Source organism: Juglans microcarpa x Juglans regia, chromosome 8D, assembly GCF_004785595.1.
Source record: "Juglans microcarpa x Juglans regia isolate MS1-56 chromosome 8D, Jm3101_v1.0, whole genome shotgun sequence".
Taxonomy (NCBI): Eukaryota; Viridiplantae; Streptophyta; class Magnoliopsida; order Fagales; family Juglandaceae; genus Juglans; species Juglans microcarpa x Juglans regia.
In genome coordinates, this window is record NC_054608.1 from 204,890 (window position 1) to 222,872 (window position 17,983).

General features: G+C 42.6%; 1 protein-coding gene across 11 annotated transcripts in view; it reads left to right on the forward strand.

Annotated features, from left to right (window-relative positions):
• Nucleotides 1-17,983, forward strand: part of LOC121243127 (helicase-like transcription factor CHR28) — a 29,237-nt gene that overhangs the window by 5,344 nt on the left and 5,910 nt on the right. For all 11 annotated transcript variants that reach the window (XM_041141184.1, XM_041141186.1, XM_041141187.1 and 8 more), the window contains 4 exons: nucleotides 639-769; nucleotides 15,176-15,397; nucleotides 16,289-16,852; nucleotides 17,169-17,378. In XM_041141184.1, the coding sequence (XP_040997118.1) occupies nucleotides 639-769; nucleotides 15,176-15,397; nucleotides 16,289-16,852; nucleotides 17,169-17,378 (1,127 nt within the window). The remainder of the gene's footprint in view (nucleotides 1-638; nucleotides 770-15,175; nucleotides 15,398-16,288; nucleotides 16,853-17,168; nucleotides 17,379-17,983) is intronic.

Consider the following 17,983-nt stretch of genomic DNA (forward strand, 5'->3'; position numbering starts at 1 on the left):
CACATACACGATGTTAGCATAAAAATTGCAATTAAAGGGCGAAGTTTCTGAAGCTAGTCTAAAATGCCAAAGAATGATATTTGAACGCTACAAGTCGCCACCGATGCTTGTCAAAAAGCGTTTGTAAGTAATCGTGGTAACACCCATTTTGCCTGCAAAACTGGAAAAGAAAAGCGGCTTTTCGCACAGCTTGTTCATAGTGCAGGTCACACTTGAATATCAAACATCTGCTGGTCAACAACAAAGTGCCTTCTGTTTTTCCCAACCTGCCAAAAACTTTTAACGGAATTGAAGTTTCTGGGCTGCTTTTTATCTCTACCTCAAAATTTATTGACCTATAGACATATACCATTCCCTTTATTGGCTCTATTCTGTGAAGAATCTGAAGGGGTAAATGAGAGAAAAGGGAGGGATTTTATGTGGAAGGAATTGCATGCATGGTGTGGGGTGCTATCATTCACACAAGGCCCTAACATTTTTGTTTGATCAAATAGAAGGATTTACATTCACAAATGTGATTATGTGGATTTTGCCTTATGTGTGCCACTATAGATACAATACACATTTATTTGCTGAAGGTAATTTGATAAATTCATTTTTCTGTTTGGTACTGATTCCTGCTAGTTTTTATTGTGTAGGGACGTTGATTGATGGGGAGCCCATAATTAAGTTACCAGAAAAAAAAATTAACTTGACTAAGGTGAACTTCTCAATTGAGGAACGAGCCTTCTATACCAAGCTAGAAGCCGATTCACGTACTCAATTCAAGGTTCCTAGTCATTCCATTTGATTTGTTTCTGCTTTAGAAGTTAGGTTATGATTGTGCTTGACTATTGCCTTTTGAATTAACTTTGCATTCTTGACTATAGTAAGTATGCTGCTGCTGTTGAGTTAAAGAGCCTCGTATAAGGCACTTTGTTGGCTAGTGGAAGCAAATTAGAATGATCTTGTTTTATGCACCTTTTTTCATATTTATTTATCGAATCATTTAAGCTTTCATCATTGCACTTGTACCGTATGTTCGCTTCATTATGATATGTCATCTACATGGAAACTTAAGACATAATATTGGTCATTATATGACATTTTGGGAGCTCTAAAATGCGATTGCTTCACCTATTTGCATGTTGAGATTTTATTTTGATAAGATGCATGTTGAGCAAATTGATGTAGAAAGTCTTGAAATTCCCAGTTTTAGGGGTTCTCTAATCGAAATGGCGTGTACATTTTGGATTTTTGGTTTATGCTTCAGAAGGTTAAAGTAAGAATGATTCCTGTGCACTCGGGCTTCGCTTAGTCTTCTATTCATATTAATGAAATCTTCACATGTTAAAAAAGGTTGATGTAAGTATGATCGACGAAGTGAGGATTGAATTAATTTTTTCTGCTTACTTTCTCTCACTATTTTATAATTTTTGTATTTTGGTTGCTAGCAAGTGGTAAAATCATTAAAATCTCAAGAAAGAAACTTGAAGCAAAAGTACCTGTAGAAGAGACTATGAAGTTGTTTAATGAGCACGAAAGATCATGAATGAAGAAATTTACTGTAAATTATGATCTATGTATTGTTGCCTTCAAATGATGCTTGCATCCTAATGAAGTTTTTAAAATGGTGCTAGAATGGTAAGAGATGAAAATATGGAAGCCAATACAATGCCTATAGAGTCGGCCACCCCTTTGGTAGCCTTTTGTGGTTGGGTAGCACTCCTTTGTGTGTTTAATAACAATGACTTATTTATATATAGAAAAAATACAACAAGGTGAAGGAAATACGACAATGTGTGGGGATGGAGTGTGAAGGCTTCGAGGAACAGCTTATGGCTTTGCTTACCGCCATTGATGTGGGGCACCAACAGCTCAAGAAAGCTAGCTAAAAAAAACTGCGGGAGCTTGAGAGGTTAACATGGTCTCTGAATTATGAGGGCAATTCTAGCAGGGGCAGATCAAAAGGGAAGGGGCTGGCCTCTATGAAATCCAAAATTGTGTCATGGAATGTTCGCGGGCTCAACGAGGCCAATAAGTTTCTCCAAATAAGAAACTTGCTTCGTGAGTGGAAGGCAGACATTGTATATTTACAAGAGACGACTTAAATTAATTACTAGAAGAATTGTGCGAAGTATATGGAGTTGTGCACATGTGGATTGGATGTACTTGGCATCTAATGGGGCGTCAAGAGGTGTATTGGTGATGTGGGATAGACGGGTGGTGGAGAAAATGGAGGAATTCATAAGGGAGTTCACAGTGACATATTCCTTTAAGAGTGATAGATATTCTGTGGGCTTTTTTTTTTTTTTTTTTGATAAGTAATCGATAATATTATAAATAGAGATAGGCAAAAACCTAAGTACACAAGATGGATACAGGAGATAAAACCTATCTAGGTCAACGAAAGGGAAGCTAAGAAGTCATGTACATTCAGGCCATTAAAATCTATAGCAATGGCCCATAACATTAAAGTACGGAAAAGTAAAGCTCTAAGTTCCCCCGGCGACCGCTCCTTGTTTTCAAAAGTCCTATCATTGCGCTCTTGCCAGATACACCACATGATACAGATCGGGATCATTTTCCACACCTCCTTAATTTGTTGAACGCCTCTCGGGAGTGTCCAACTGGCCAATAGATCAACCACAGTTTCTGGCATCACGAAGGGTAACTCTACTCGACTGAAAACTTCCACCCACAAGGCTCTCGTTATCTCGCAATGTAACAATAGATGATCCACTGTCTCACCTGATCTCTTACACAAGCAACACTAGTCTATTATAACTAACCTTCGCTTCCTCAGGTTGTCAATGGTCAGAATCTTCCCCCATGCTGCTGTCCATGTAAAGAAAACCGCTTTCGGAGGCGCCTTATTTCTCCAAAGTCTCTTCCATGGGAACTGAATGGTTGTGGTGTGGGAAAGGGACTTATAGAAGGATCTAACAGAGAAGATGCCCTTACCCGTCGGGTTCCACCATAAGCTGTCAGCTTGCTGTCTATTCGGCTTCACAGAATATATGAGGCTGAAAAAGGCTTCAAAAATGTCTACTTCCCAATCTTGTGCCGCTCTACTAAATGTCACGTTCCACTGCACATGATCCCCTGATATAATCATGAGGTCCTCAATGGATGCTTCCTGGTTGCGAGCCACACGGAAAACAGCTGGAAATGCCTCCTTTAGGGCCTCACTCCCACACCAAATGTCCTCCCAAAACTTAATACGGGATCCCCTCCCCAACACCATTTTAGAATGAGTAATAAAGTCCCCCCACCCGCGCCTAATGTGTTTCTATATCCCCACTCCACTTGCCCCAATTACCTCTTTTGTGCACCAGCCCCCCCATAAGCTTCCATGTTTATAATCAATCACCAGTTTCCATAGAGCTTCGGTTTCCAAATTATACCGCCATAACCACTTCCCAAGCAAAGCCCGATTTAATGTTCTCAAATTCTTTATGCCCAACCCACCTGACGAGATTGGTCTACACACCTTGTCCCAGCTAACTAAATGAAATTTGAATTCATCCCATATCCCACTCCATAGGAAATCACGATACAGTTTCTCAATCCGAGCCGCTACACTGACAGGCAATTGAAACAAAGATAGAAAGTACGTAGGTAAGTTAGAAAGGGTACTCTTAATGAGAGTAACCCGGCCACCTTTCGACAAATACAATCTCTTCCATCCTGCCAATTTTTTTCCTATCTTTTCAATAACAGAATCCCAAATGGATGAGGCCCTAGCAACAGCCCCCAAAGGTAATCCCAAATAGGTAATGGGAAGAGAAGCTATCTTACACCCAAGAATGCTAGCTAACTGCCTAGTATTGCTCACATTCCCCACTGGTACTAATTCTGACTTGTCAAAATTAATTTTCAGGCCTGACGCTGCTTCAAAGCATAATAACAGAGCCTTCAATGTCCTCAACTGGTTGTGATCAGCCTCACAAAATAAAAGGGTGTCATCTGCAAATAGTAAGTGAGACAAAATAATAATACCCCTATTGGGGTCACCAATCGGAAAACCAGCCACCAACCCATGCGTGACCACCGCCGATATCATCCTACTCAATGCCTCCATAACGATAACAAAAAGGAGTGGGGACAGAGGATCTCCTTGTCTGAGACCTCGAGAGCTGCTAAAAAAGCCAGTCGGACAGCCATTTATCAAGACTGAAAATCTGGCCGTAGAGATACACCACCTGATCCAAGTACACCATCTCACCCCAAAGCCACATCTACCCAGCACATACAAAAGGAAATCCCAGTTTACATGGTCATATGCCTTCTCCATATCTAATTTGCACAGAATCCCTGTAGATCCAGCCTTCAATCTGCTATCTAGTCCTTCATTAGCAATAAGAACTGAATCCAAGATTTGTCGCCCCTTAACAAAAGCATTTTGTGTTTTCGTGATAATCTTCCCCAGAACCACCCCCAATCTGTTAGCCAGAACCTTTGAAATAATTTTATACACTCCATTCACCAGGCTGATGGGTCGAAAATCCTTAATCTCCACCGCCCCCATCTTCTTAGGGATCAACGCAATAAAAGTAGCATTTATGCTTTTCTCAAACTTCCCAACCAATGAAACTTCCTGAAACACATTCATTAAATCTACTTTCACCACTTCCCAACAAGAGTGGAAAAAGCCCATCGAGAAACCATCTGGACCGGGAGCTTTATCGTTGACCATACGTCTCACTACCTCACACACTTCCCCTTCTTCAAAGGGCCTCTCTAACCACGCCGCTTCTTGAGGCTCAATCGTATCAAAACCAAGGCCATCCATCTTTGGCCTCCATCCCTCTCTTTCTGTAAGTAGTTGTTCATAGAAATCCACCACATGTTCACTAATCACAGGGGCCTCCTTACACACCATACCATTTATATTCAATATTTCAATGGTATTATTTCTTCTATGGGAGTTGGCAACTCTATGGAAGAACTTTGTACTCCGATCCCCTTCTTTCAGCCACAATGCTCTCGACTTCTGGCGCCAAGAAATCTCTTCTAATGATAGTACTCTCTCTAATTCTGAAACCAACTCAGTCTTCCTCAATATTTCCTGCGGTACGAGAGCTCTAACTTCAAGTATACACTCGAGCTGTTGTAATTCATCCACCATGCATTTCTTACGCTCCCCTAAATCTCCAAAGGAGTGTATGTTCCAAAGCTTAAGGTCATTTTTCAAAGCTTTCAGTTTACTGGCTAAAATGAAAGAGGGGTTACCATAAAACTGATAAGATGACCACCATTGTCTCACCTTATCCACAAAACCTTCACTTTTCAGCCACATGTTTTCAAACTTAAAATAACGGCGCCCACTTCGAATGCCCCCACAATCCAATAAGATAGGAAAATGATCTGAGCAAAGACGAGGCATTCTCTTTTGGCACACCTCCGGATAGTGCACCTCCCATTCCGGTGAGATGAGAAATCTGTCCAACCGGGACCATGTTTGATTATTCGACCAAGTAAAAGCACCTCCTGAGAGAGGGATATCCAACAAGTTTAACTCAAAAATACAATCAGAGAACTCTATCATTGCAGGTCGCATCCTACTCTCACCCGACCGTTCACTTGTTGATCTAATGACATTAAAATCCCCTCCTATACACCACGGAAGTTCCCACCAACTGTGTAGCCCAGCAAGTTCCTCCCATAAAAATCTTCTGTCATTGTCCACATTTGGACCATAAACCCCGGCAAAGGCCCACACAAAATTATCTACCACACTCTTAAAAGAGCATGCCACAGTATATTCCCCCACAAACTCCTCCATTTTGTCCACAACTCTTTTATCCCACATTAATAAAATACCTCCTGAAGCCCCGTTTGAAGCAAGATACACCCAATCTGCATAAGTACAGCTCCAAACACTTCGAACTAGTCTTTTAGAAATAGTTTTCAATTTAGTTTCTTGTAAACATACTATGTCTGCCCTCCATTCTCGCAGCAGATTTTTTATTTGAAGCCTCTTATTTGCCTCATTTAGCCCCCGGACGTTCCAAGATATGATTTTTGGCTTCATAAAGGAGAAGCAAGCCCCTTCCCTTTTGATCTTTCTCGGCTTGAACTTCCTTCATAATTTAATGACCAAGTAAGACGCTTGAGCTCCCGCTGTTTTTTCGACCTTGATTTCTTAGCTTGTGAGTGGCCCGCTTCAATGGCAGTAAGTAGCGCAAAAAACTGCTCTTCATAACCCACACAGTCCATACCTATCAAGTGTTGCAATTCTTTCACCTTTTTTAGTATCCAATCCGGTGTAGTTGATTCATTTGGAAGTAAACGTTTCAATGGGATAGGCTCCCCAACACTATAAGCCCACTGTGTAGAATGTATCTCCCTCTTTTCTTCCTCCCCAAATAAATTTCTACCCTCCCATTCAACCACAGCATCACTAGATGGAAATTGAGTCTCAGGGACTAAGCTCCCAAGGAGCCCAACATTCACCATCTCCAAGCCTATCCCCTCTGCCCGAGAACTCTAGCTTCAGTATTGTCATCATGCATTATAAGCTCTATGTGATCCTCGGAATGGATCTGAAGCTCCGGCAAGGAGGAGGAGCCTCCCCCTAGGTTCCTTGGCACTGTCTGGCTGTGTAGATCTTCAGCAGCTACGCTCGGTGGCTGGTTTGCGCCCCGCGTGATACCTGGTAACCCTCCCGTCGCAGGACAAAGAGGGGACTCCAGGTTCGGAACCTCTGCCTGATGCAGAGGGGACGCCGGCGAAACAATGGTGTCGCCGTGTACGCCGTCGTCTCTCACCGTGGGTTGAGAGAGACCCAGTTTCACCGTAGGCTGTAACACAACAATAGTGTCGCCGTGTTCGCCGGCACCATCTGCCGATGGTGTCACCACCGCCGATGGTGTTGCCATGTTCACCGTGTTCGCCGGGGCCATCTGGTTCGTTGCCGGCAAGGATGGAACCGACGGCATCACCGAGACAGACGGGGTGCGTCTCCTCCATGCGTAAGGGCCCGTGGGCTGCGTTTGACCCCGAGGCCCAACAGCTCGGCCCAGCCCTTCTGATGCTTTCTCATCTGCCTGCTTAGTGTGACTGGGCCCCGACAGCTCCTGGCCCGTTAGCCCAGAGGCCTTGTTCAATTTATTTTTAAACCCATCATCCCCTTGACCCATGCCCCCCTCACCCAGACCCGTGCCCCCCTCCTCTTTATCCTCTTGAACGCACCGTTTTAGAACATTAATATTAAGCTGTAAAACATCCACTTGTCTCTGCATATCCATCACAGCCCGTAGAATTTCTTCCTTATTTAGCCCGACACAATCTCTGCCACCACCCTCACTACTCTGCTCCCCGACAGGAACAACGTCGCATACAAACTTTTGCAACGGCACTGCACCACCCACCCCAGCAGGTTGACGTGATGGGTTCAAAACCCTTGGGTTTTTGAAAGCCTCCAAATACGAAGGCTGAGCTGCCATCCTTCCCGTCGTAGACAACCCTTTGTAACCACCACGCCCAGCCTCCTTCAAGACCTCCACCATCTTCCTCCAGCCCCTACCATCCTTATCTTTCGGAATAAAGATGCAGTTTCGACGGCCGCCTCTCCCATACTCCACCAAAGCCATGAAAACTCCCTGGAGATTAGAACACCTATGTGCTATGAAGCCCCTGTCACCTTCCCTATGCCCTGTATAAAACTCATTTCTTCCAGCCATTAAACAATCTTCCAAAGCTTTAGTGAACCAGTGCACTGTAACCAGCTCCAGACTCATTTTCTTCACCAGCTTCCACCCCTTTTCGGTAATGAGAATCCTACACCCATCCCTTAACACCTCAAAAGACTTTAGTTCTATGTTTATTACTCTCCGATGATCCATAATCCTTCCCATTGTGGGAAGAATTAGCTGGAGTACATAGCTGGTGGGACCTTCCATGGTGCATTCACTGCATTGGTGGGGATTTTAATGTCGTAAGATTTCCAAGTGAATGTTTCGGAATTAGAAGACTGCGGTCAACAATGACAGAATTCTCAGAGTATTTTTTATTTGAACCTAGTAGATTTGCCTCTAGTGGGGGGTTCTTTTTCATGGCCTAATAATTAGACGTAGTCTCGACTGGATAGATTTTTAATATCACCACAATGGGAAAGTCATTTTCCGGATGTATGTCAAAAGAGAATGCCTTGTCTTTGTTTGGATCATTGGCCTATCATGCTGGATTGTGGTGGTCTCCAAAGAGGGCATTGGTACTTTAAGTTTGAAAATATGTGGCTGACATTTGAAGGCTTTATGGATAGAGTCAGACAGTGGTGGTCCTCATATAAGATACAGGGTACCCCTAGCTTCATCTTTGCTAGTAAACTAAAAGCTCTCAAAAAAGATTTAAAACTTTGAAACATTCAGTCTTTTGGTGGTATAGAGGAACGCAAGAAAATCAAGTTGATGGAGATCCAGGAGTTAAGAGAGGATACAAGAGGATCGGGCTCTCACACAAGAAGATAGCTCGGAAGACAAAGTTGGTCTCAGATCTTGAGATGATTATTTTATTAGAAGAGACTTCTTGGTGTCAAAAATCAAAAGCATTGTGGTTAAAGGAAGGAGATCGAAGCACGAATTTCTTCCACAGCCCTTCTACTTTGTTTTGAAGTAGAGTCCAAATTGGAAGTGAACTTTGACAAATTAGAGATGGTGCCAATTGGAGGTGTTCATAATATAAGACAACTGGCTAGCACACTGGGGTGTAAGATTGCCTCTCTTCCTATGACTTACCTTGGTCTCCCGTTGGGGGCTGCTTTAAGAACTTCTTCAATATGGGACACGGTGATTGAGAAAGTTGAGCTGAGATTGGGAGGATGGAAGAGAATGTACCTGTCGAAAGCAAGTGTGGCGTTCTAAATTGAGAAACTTCCAACGTGATTTCTTGTGGAGTGGAGTGGGCGAGGAGTTCAAATTCTACCTAGTCAGTTGGGAGAAGGTATGTTCTCATATCTCTACTAGTGGTTTTGGTATTAGAAATATGAGAATTTTTAATTGGACGCTAGTTGGAAAATGGTTGTGGAGATACAATAAGGAATCGGAAGTCCTATGGAAGTTGGTGACTGAGAGCAAATATGGAGGCCTATTGGGGGGGGGGGGGGCTGGTGTACTAAAGAAGTGAGAGGGGCTTATGAGTGGGATTGTGGAAGCACATAAGAAGAGGATGAGGGGTCTTTACTTGACACACAAGATTTGTTCTGGGTGAGGGTTCTAGGATTAAATTTTGGAGTGATATTTGGTGTGGTGACAATACTTTAAAGGTTTTAGTTCCTTCAGTTTCCCTGGTTGCAAGTGCTAAAGAAGTTTTAGTGGCTGAAGTCATGGTGATATTGGGCCAGCAAATCCAGTGGAATGTCAATTTTACTAGGGCGGCACAAGATTGGGAAATGAGCATCTTTGAAGACTTTTTCAGCCTTTTGTACTCCATAAAACCGAGCAACCAACGAGAAGATATGTTGCGGTGGATACTTGCAGGTAAAGGTTCATTCTCGGTTCGCTCTTTGTGTAAGTCTCTCACACAAGAGCCGAATATTCAGGTTCCATGGAGAAGGATTTTGAGACATAAGGCGCCTCCCAAAGCGGCATTTTTTGTGTGGACAACTTTCTTGGGTAAGATCCTCACAACCGATAACTTGAGTAAACACAAGGTGATCGTCGTGGATTCGTGCTGCATGTGTAGGAAAGGGGGTGAGTCTGTGGACCATCTCCTACTACATTGCGAGACAGCTAGAGTGTTATGGAATGAGGTGTTCAGTAGATTGGAGTTGGCTTGGGTTATGCATGTGATAGTGGTGGCAGTTCTGGCTAGCTAGAGAAATCTAAGAGGCATTCAACAAATTAAAGTTGTGTGGCATATGGTCCTTATATGCATCATGTGGTGTTTGTGGCAGGAGTGCAATGATCGGACATTCGAAGACAAGGAGAGATCAATGGAGGAACTAAAAGCTTTATTTATTAGAACTCTATGTACCTGGGCCATAGCTGTTAACTTTAATGGCCTTGATTTACATGATTTTCTTGTCTCTATTGTGTCCATATAGTTAGGGCATACCTTTGTAGATCTCCTTATGTACTTGGCTATGTCTATTCATTGATTAATAAAATTGTTTACTTATAAAAAATATATATATATATAGAAAAAACAATGCTCCTAGTTCTAATTCATGTGATGCTCCCCTGGAGGAGTATTTGGAAGACAAAGGCACCCTCAAAGGCACTCTTTTTTGTATGGACAACTTCTTTGGGAAAGATACTCACACTTGATAATTTAAGGAAACGCCGATTCATTGTCATGGAGTGGTGTTGCATGTGCAAAAAGAGTGGGGAGTATGTTGATCATTTATTACTTCATTGTGAGATTGCCATGACCCCATGGAATGATTTCTTCACTTGGGTGGGACTAACTTGGGTGATGCCGAGACGGTTGATCGATCTCCTAGCTTCTTGGAGAGGCCTTTGGGGTGACTTTCATATAGCAGCAATATGGAAGATGGTCCCAATTTGTTTATGGTGGTGCATTTGGAGGGAAAGGAACGACAAAAGCTTCAAAGATCGAGAGTGATCAATAGAAGAGCTTAGAAAATTGTTTTTCAATACTTAACTTCATTGGTCGGTTGTAATTGATTTCAACGGATTGAGTTTTCATGAATTTCTTGTATCATTGAACTAGCATGCTCAGGCGATGCACTTGATGGTAATGTTGTGGATAGGATGTTGTGGATGTTGAAAGGGTGTAAAAAATTCACTGTCTGTTTGTGCTATTGATTTCTCAAAATAGTCCTTTTCCTTGGAAGTGTATTTGGAGGTCCCATGTACCTTCCAAAGTGGCTTTTTTCATTTGGACTGCATCTCTCGAGAGAATCTTTCATTTGGATAATTTGAGGAAACGAGGTATCATAGTTATGGAGTGGTGTTTCATGTGCAAAATGAGTGGGTAAACCGTGGATCATCTTCTTTTGCATTGTAAGTTGGCAAGGGCTTTGTGGAATGGCATCTTTTGTAGAATCGGCTTGGCTTGGGTGATGCCGTTGAGAGTGGTTGTGTTAGGGACCCCGGTCTTGTCCCTAACACTAAGGTCCACGAGCTCGCCTTGGTGTCATTGGTGACCAAGTGTTCTTGCCAACTTGCTTGGCCTTCCACAAAAAGATGGTGTTTGAGTGATGGGATGATGATTTATTTGGGTAGGCTAAGTGTTTAGGCTAAGGTAAATCAATGTGGGCGGCTAGACTTGTTCTTGAGTGAAGTGCCAAGATGATGGAGACTAGGGTTGAATGGATGAAATGAGGTTAGGGTTCGGGTTGGAGGCAACTAGGGATGTCGTGGGCTATGGTAGAATTAGGGTTGGTATGGTCTTGGAAGATTGGCTTAGGATTATGGGTGTTTGATGCAATGGGGATGGCTTAAGGGTTGCCCTTAATGTTTGGGCCACTTGGATGGTGATTAGGGTAGGTATGGTGTAGTGTAGCTAGGATTTTGTGGGGTGGCTAGGGTGGATTTCGAGATTTGCAAGAGTTGGCTTAGGGTTGGAGTTTAGGATGATGCTAGGGTTTGGGAATGAGGTGGAAGAGTGATGCTAGGGTTTGGTTGGCTAGGGTTGGATATGGAAAGTTTGTAAGATGGAATGAATCTTTGAGTGAAGAGGGAATTTGAATTTGAATTAAGATGACAAGTCAATAGTTGACTTAGAGAGATTGTAGGAAGAATGATTTAAAGAATTGAAGAGGATTTGCAATTCCTTAAATTGAGGGATTTGAATTTGAATTTGAAATTGAATTCGAATTCGAATTTGAAATTGAATTTGAATATGGTAAGAGGATGGAGAGATTTTAGGGATGTGGTTGGGATGAATCAACTTTCCTAAAATTAAGGAAGTTGACTCAAGATGGACTCTTGATGGATGGCTAGGTCAATGCATGAGGGAGGCAAGACTCCTAAAATGAAAGAATCACCTTATGGAGTCTTGAGGTGGTCGGCTAGGGCTTATGTGGATGATGGGGCTATTTATGGTAAGTGGCAAAGTTGGAAAGATGGGATCACTAGGGTTGGCGCCACTTGAGTTTAGGGTTTAGGACTTAGGGCAAGAGTGTTGGGCGGCTAGGGTTTATGGTGGATGGCTTTAGGATGGTCGAATGGTGTATGTGGGAGTGGAGGCTATGTGTATTTCGGCTAGGGCAAATTGTATGGAGGGAACAATTTATGGTAAGTTGACAAACTTATGAAAAGGATGACAAACATTATGGTGGTTGAGTATGTGGTATGGAATGGATGAACACCAAGAACAAATGAAGAACACGATGAACAAGTGATAATTACTCAAGAACAATGCACATAAAATATTAAGATCAAAGGATAGAAAATGGAAGACAAGAGATGGAATGGAAAATACTCATAAGATTAAGGATCCTTAGGGATTCACGAATTGCACCCTAAAGATAAAAAGAACAAGAATGATAGATTGAACCACACCTATTCACGAATTGCAAGGTGTGATCCTCTCCTAGGGGATTCACGTATTGCACCCCAAAGAGCCCAAGTGCCTTAGCACCGAATGGTGATCTCAAGAACAAAATAGTCTACCCACTAGGGAATTTGCCAAAAGATGGGAATGCAAAGACTAAGGGTCCTATTTATAAGGATTACAACTTGAAAACCCCCAATAGGTCTCCTGGAAAATAAATAATTAAATAAAAATTAATAATAAAAAATAACATAGTTGGCATGGGTCAAGTTGACCCATGGCATGCATGAGCCCATGGGTGGGCTAGGCTGGCTGTTGGCATGTGGCTGACAGGGCCCTGGGCTGGTTTGGGCGCTGGCATGGATGGCATGGCCTAGGCAGGAAGCCTAGGAGCTGGTGGGCTTTGGGGCGCGCGCGCGGGACTGCTGCGCGCGAGGTGTGCGCGCGCGCGCGCCGTTGTTAGGGACCTCGGTCAAGTCCTTAAGCATTAGGAATCCCACGCCAATGGTAGCTTTGTGTTGACCGAATCCTAGTTCCTCTCTTGCTTGGTTCTTGCTCAATGGTAGTCAAAATGACCACATTGAGTTGGTGAGGTTAGATGTCCGGGCAAATTGGATGGATGGAATAATAGGTTAGGTCATTGAAGTGTAAGGCTTCAATGGTGGTAAGTGGCGCACGACAAAGGAGCAAGTGGAGTTGGTGCCACTTAGGGTTTTAGGTTTAGGGCTTAGAGATGGATGATGGGCGGCTAGGGTTTAGGATTAGGGTTTTAGGAGTGGCGGCTAGGGCTAGCTAGAAGGGTAGGAGGGTAAATGTGGTAATGCCGAATAGGGTAGTGGGACTTAGGTTAGGGTTTATGGGAGTGGCGGTGGCTATGTAAGGATGGTGGATTAGGGCAAACACTTTAGTTGGGCGGCACCAAGGTTTGCAAAGATCAAATGAGGCAATTGATGGATTTTGGCAATGAACAATCCGAAAGACACAATGTATTCTCAAGGATAGTTCAAGAACAATATTCAAGCAATGCACATAAAATAAGAAGAACAATGGAAATAAAATGGAAGACAAGAGATTGAATGAATAAGACTCATAAGATTGATAAACCGAATCATACTTATTCACGGATTGCAAAGTGTGATTCTCTCCTTAGGGATTCACGAATTGCACCCCAAAGAGCCCAAGTGCTATGCACCGAAAAGTATGATCCTAAGACTAGCCGTCCAAAAGGAATTTGTCCAAAGATAACAATGTAAAGGTTAAGGGTCCTATTTATAAGAGTTACAAGTTGGAAACCCCCAATAGGTCCCTTACAAAGAAATAATAATTAAATAACTAAAATAGAAATAAGCTAATGCCATAGACCTATCTTGGCCGTGACATGCATGGCCCATGGTGGGCTAGACTGGTGTATGGTAGCCTTTGGTTCAGTCCATGGTTCGGTGACACAACCTGGTTTGCTGATGGTCATGGCTTGGTGCCATGCACGGGCTTGGTGGTCTAACCATGTGTGCGTGCTGCATGGCCCAGGCTGCTGGACTGCAAGGCATGGGCTGGAGCCATGCGCTGGATGGCATGCCTGGTGGGCATGCCACTGATCTGTTCCGCAAGGCAAAGGCTGGAGCCGTGCACTGGATGGCATGCCGCGAGGCATGCCACTAGCCTCGCTGGCGTGCAGCACGGGCCGCATGTTGGGGCGCTCGCAGAAGGGCGTGCGCGGGGGCATGTGCCTAAGGTTGTGCGCAGGGCCGCGCGCATGTGCGTGCGCCGATGCATGGGCGTGCGCAGGCGCGCGCACGAGCACTAGCCTCGCTGGCTTGCATGTTGGCGCCCCGTGCGTGTCAATGCGCGGGCCAAGGCATGCATGTAGGCTAGCCGTGGTGCTATCCTTGCCTTCCAAGGGTAGTGTCGAGGCATGTCTCGAGACCGCTTTTCTAGGGGTTTTAACATGCGTGCTGTGCACTCTGTGCGCGCTGGCCATGCTGAATGGGCTGGTTTGGTCACCAACCTCCTTGGGCATCCTGGGCATGTCAAGGCAAGACCCATGGCATGCCCGTGGGTCTGTTTTGGGGCTGTCCAGCCTTGTCTCGACATGGCTAGTGGCTTGACCATGGGCCACAAAACATGGGTTCCTACCAGGTTGACCTTCTCGTGTGTTGGAACGAGCTTCATGGTTGTTCTCAAGTGGGTGCGGCTTGGAAGATGATTCCTTTGTGTCTTATGTGGTGCATTTGGATGGAAAGGAATGAGTGGTGTTTTAGGTTCGCTTTGGATAGAGAGTTAATCTCAACCCATCCCATCCCATCTCATCTCATCTCATCATTACAACTTTCACAAATTTTCACACAAAATACAATAGACAATTCAATTTTTTCAAATCCCAAAATAATAATAATATTAAAAAATAATATTCTAACATTATTTTATTCAATTTTCAACTTTCATCTCAACTCACTATCTAAACCTAACCTTAATGACAGAGCGTTCTCTCAAACATATCTGGAATTTTTTTGTTCACTTTGACGTTTTGGTTCTTCCGTTCATGATTTTCTGATGTCTCTTTCCGTATCCTAGAATGTATTTAGGTGTTTTCTTTTGTATACTTCTTGTGTACATGGGGCTTCGCCTATACATTCGTCCATAATAAAATCTCTTATTAGTTATAAATAAAAATGATTAATAAAGTTTTGCATACTGATAAAAAAAAAAAAAATTATGAATCTGCATTTTTCAGGCATATGCTGCTGCTGGCACTGTGAATCAGAATTATGCAAATATTCTTTTGATGCTTTTGCGCCTCCGCCAGGCCTGTGACCATCCGTGTCTTGTCAAAGATTATAATTCTGACTCAGTTGGAAAAGATTCTCTTAAAATGGCGAAGAAATTACCCAGGGACATGCTGATCAATCTATTGAATTGCTTAGAAACTTCGTTTGCCATCTGCCGTGTATGTGATGTGAGTTCTCTCAGTACGGGATGCTTTGATTTTTCCTTATTTTCTGTGATTTTTTGAAATACAAGTTTTAAGAGTTGATGAAACTCTTTGTAGCTGCTCAACAATGTGTGGCCCTAATGCTGTCGTTATTGCTATGGTTATACAATTTTTTTGTAGATTTATGTTGCCTATTTTCAAGGGTAATTATAGATGTGTAGTTGGAGTATGCGTTTTGAGCTTTTTAATTCAATTTCTATTATTTATAAAAAATAATTTGCATTGACGATAAAGGTTTTCTCATTAACTATAATCGACGAGAGCTTATGCGAGAAATTATTGGCTGCAGTGCATATGGGCAGCACTTCAAGGAATGTGTGATGCAGGAGCAAATATCAACATATTTATGGCTCGGTTTCTTTTTTAATTAGGGTGTTTAGCAGCCTAGTAAAACCTGGAAACGAAGTTAGTATTTGTTTAGGGGCATCTGACGTAATTTGGTGATAAAGTATTGGTGATTGTTGCGGTAAAGGTTCTAATGATTGTTTCCTGAACTCAATTACTTCAGTTTGAAACTTGCATATTTTCTTGATTTTGATGTCCAAGCAACCTTAGATCAAGGTTTTATCTTTTGGTGGCATATTTGTAAGTTGACTTAGATGTGATGAAGACATCTTTATGTTCCTTTTACGTTCTTATAGACCTTTGTTTGTGTGTGCACAAAAATCCTTAATCTTCTTCACCATTTCACATTTCACTTGTTGTTTCCTCTGTTGTGCCATTCACTGATTACTATGTATTTATCATCATTGTCATTTATCTTTTAGCAAGCTCACAATATACAACTATATCGGAAGAATGAGATGTCATATGTCAATTCCTCTCTAATTCTTCTAGTATCTGATTATTTTACAGGATCCGCCTGAGGACCCTGTTGTTACCGTGTGTGGTCATGTTTTCTGCTATCAGTGTGTATCAGAATATTTGACTGGTGATGACAATACGTGCCCTGCACCTGGATGTAAAGAACAACTTGGTTCAGACATTGTTTTCTCCAAAGCTTCTTTGAGTAGTTGTCTTTATGATGATGTTGATAGTCCCACGATTTCTCGGTCCACTGAGAGACTAGTTCTGCAGAATGAGTATGGTTCATCTAAAATCAGAGCTGTTCTTGAGATTCTGCAGACACATTGTAAAAGGCCTAAATCCATGGAATGTAATGGAAGCCCTTTGTCTCAAGAAATGACATACATAGAGAATGGCCATTCAGGTGTTGGTGCTATAAAGCACACTACAGTTTTTTCAAAACCACCAGCTGAGGGACCAATAAAAGCAATTGTTTTTTCCCAGTGGACTAGCATGTTGGACTTGGTGGAGATTTCATTGAATGATTCTTGTATAGAGTACAGGAGGCTTGATGGCACAATGACTCTGGGTGCTAGGGACAGGGCTGTTAGAGATTTCAACACCGACTCAGAGGTTTGGCCCCTAACTTGGGAACTGTGAAAGCAATCCTGGAATGCTTTTAGTTTGTTTTTCCTCTAATATCCTGTGTTGCTTTGGCAAGGTGGGTGGGTATTAGTAATAAAGCTATCTGAAAGTCATAATGCTTTTTGCTGATAAAATGCTGTTTAGAAATATGAGATTACTGTGACAGCACCTTGCTAGATTTGCTTTGTTTTGGTACTTGGTATTACAAATTGTTGATATCATGCTTGATTGTTTCCCTTTCGTCGCTTATCGCCTTAAACCTGTGTTATACTTTCAGTATCTGAATGATCAAGTTTTGTCGTAGGTCACCGTTATGCTGATGTCATTAAAAGCAGGAAACCTTGGGTTAAACATGGTTGCTGCATGTCATGTTATTCTCTTGGATCTTTGGTGGAATCCAACTACTGAAGATCAGGCTGTTGATCGAGCACATAGGATTGGACAGACTCGTCCTGTTACTGTAACACGGATTACAATCAAAGACACTGTGGAAGATAGGATATTATCCCTTCAGGTATCGTCTGTCATGTTATACTGGTATACTTCCCCCCCCCCCCCCCCCCCCCCCCCCCCCCCCCCCCCCCCCCCCCCCCCCAACCCAAGATTTAGGTTAGTACCTTTTGTGTTGGTCTGATTCTGGAGTGGTTCATTGAAAAGTGTTTCAAGGTGCAGAAATGCCAAGTGCCAAGACAGTTTGCATGAAAAGAATGTGTTCTCAGTAGTTTTCATTATTTCAGTTGTACTGTTTATGCTTGTTTGTTTGTGAGCTTGCTATACATTATTCATCCACTTCTCTATTATTTAAGCTTTTGAGATTAGTTGTTCTTCTACATGGTATCAGTCTCCTTTCGAGGTCATCGGTTCAAGTGTTGTTTCCCCCATTTATTTTAGATTCTTCTATTCTGCATGCATAAGGCCTGCAATTGGTCCAATGTTATCGGCTGGTGACACGTGAGATGAATTGGTGAGGATGATCAGCAAATTTATTAGTAGTTAGTTATTGAGAAAAATGTGTCTGTAATTTCGGTATGTTATTTTTAATTTAGGCTTTAGTGAAACGTGGATGAATTTACTTTTGATTTGGGGGTTTTCACTTCAATAAAAATTATGATTTTTGGT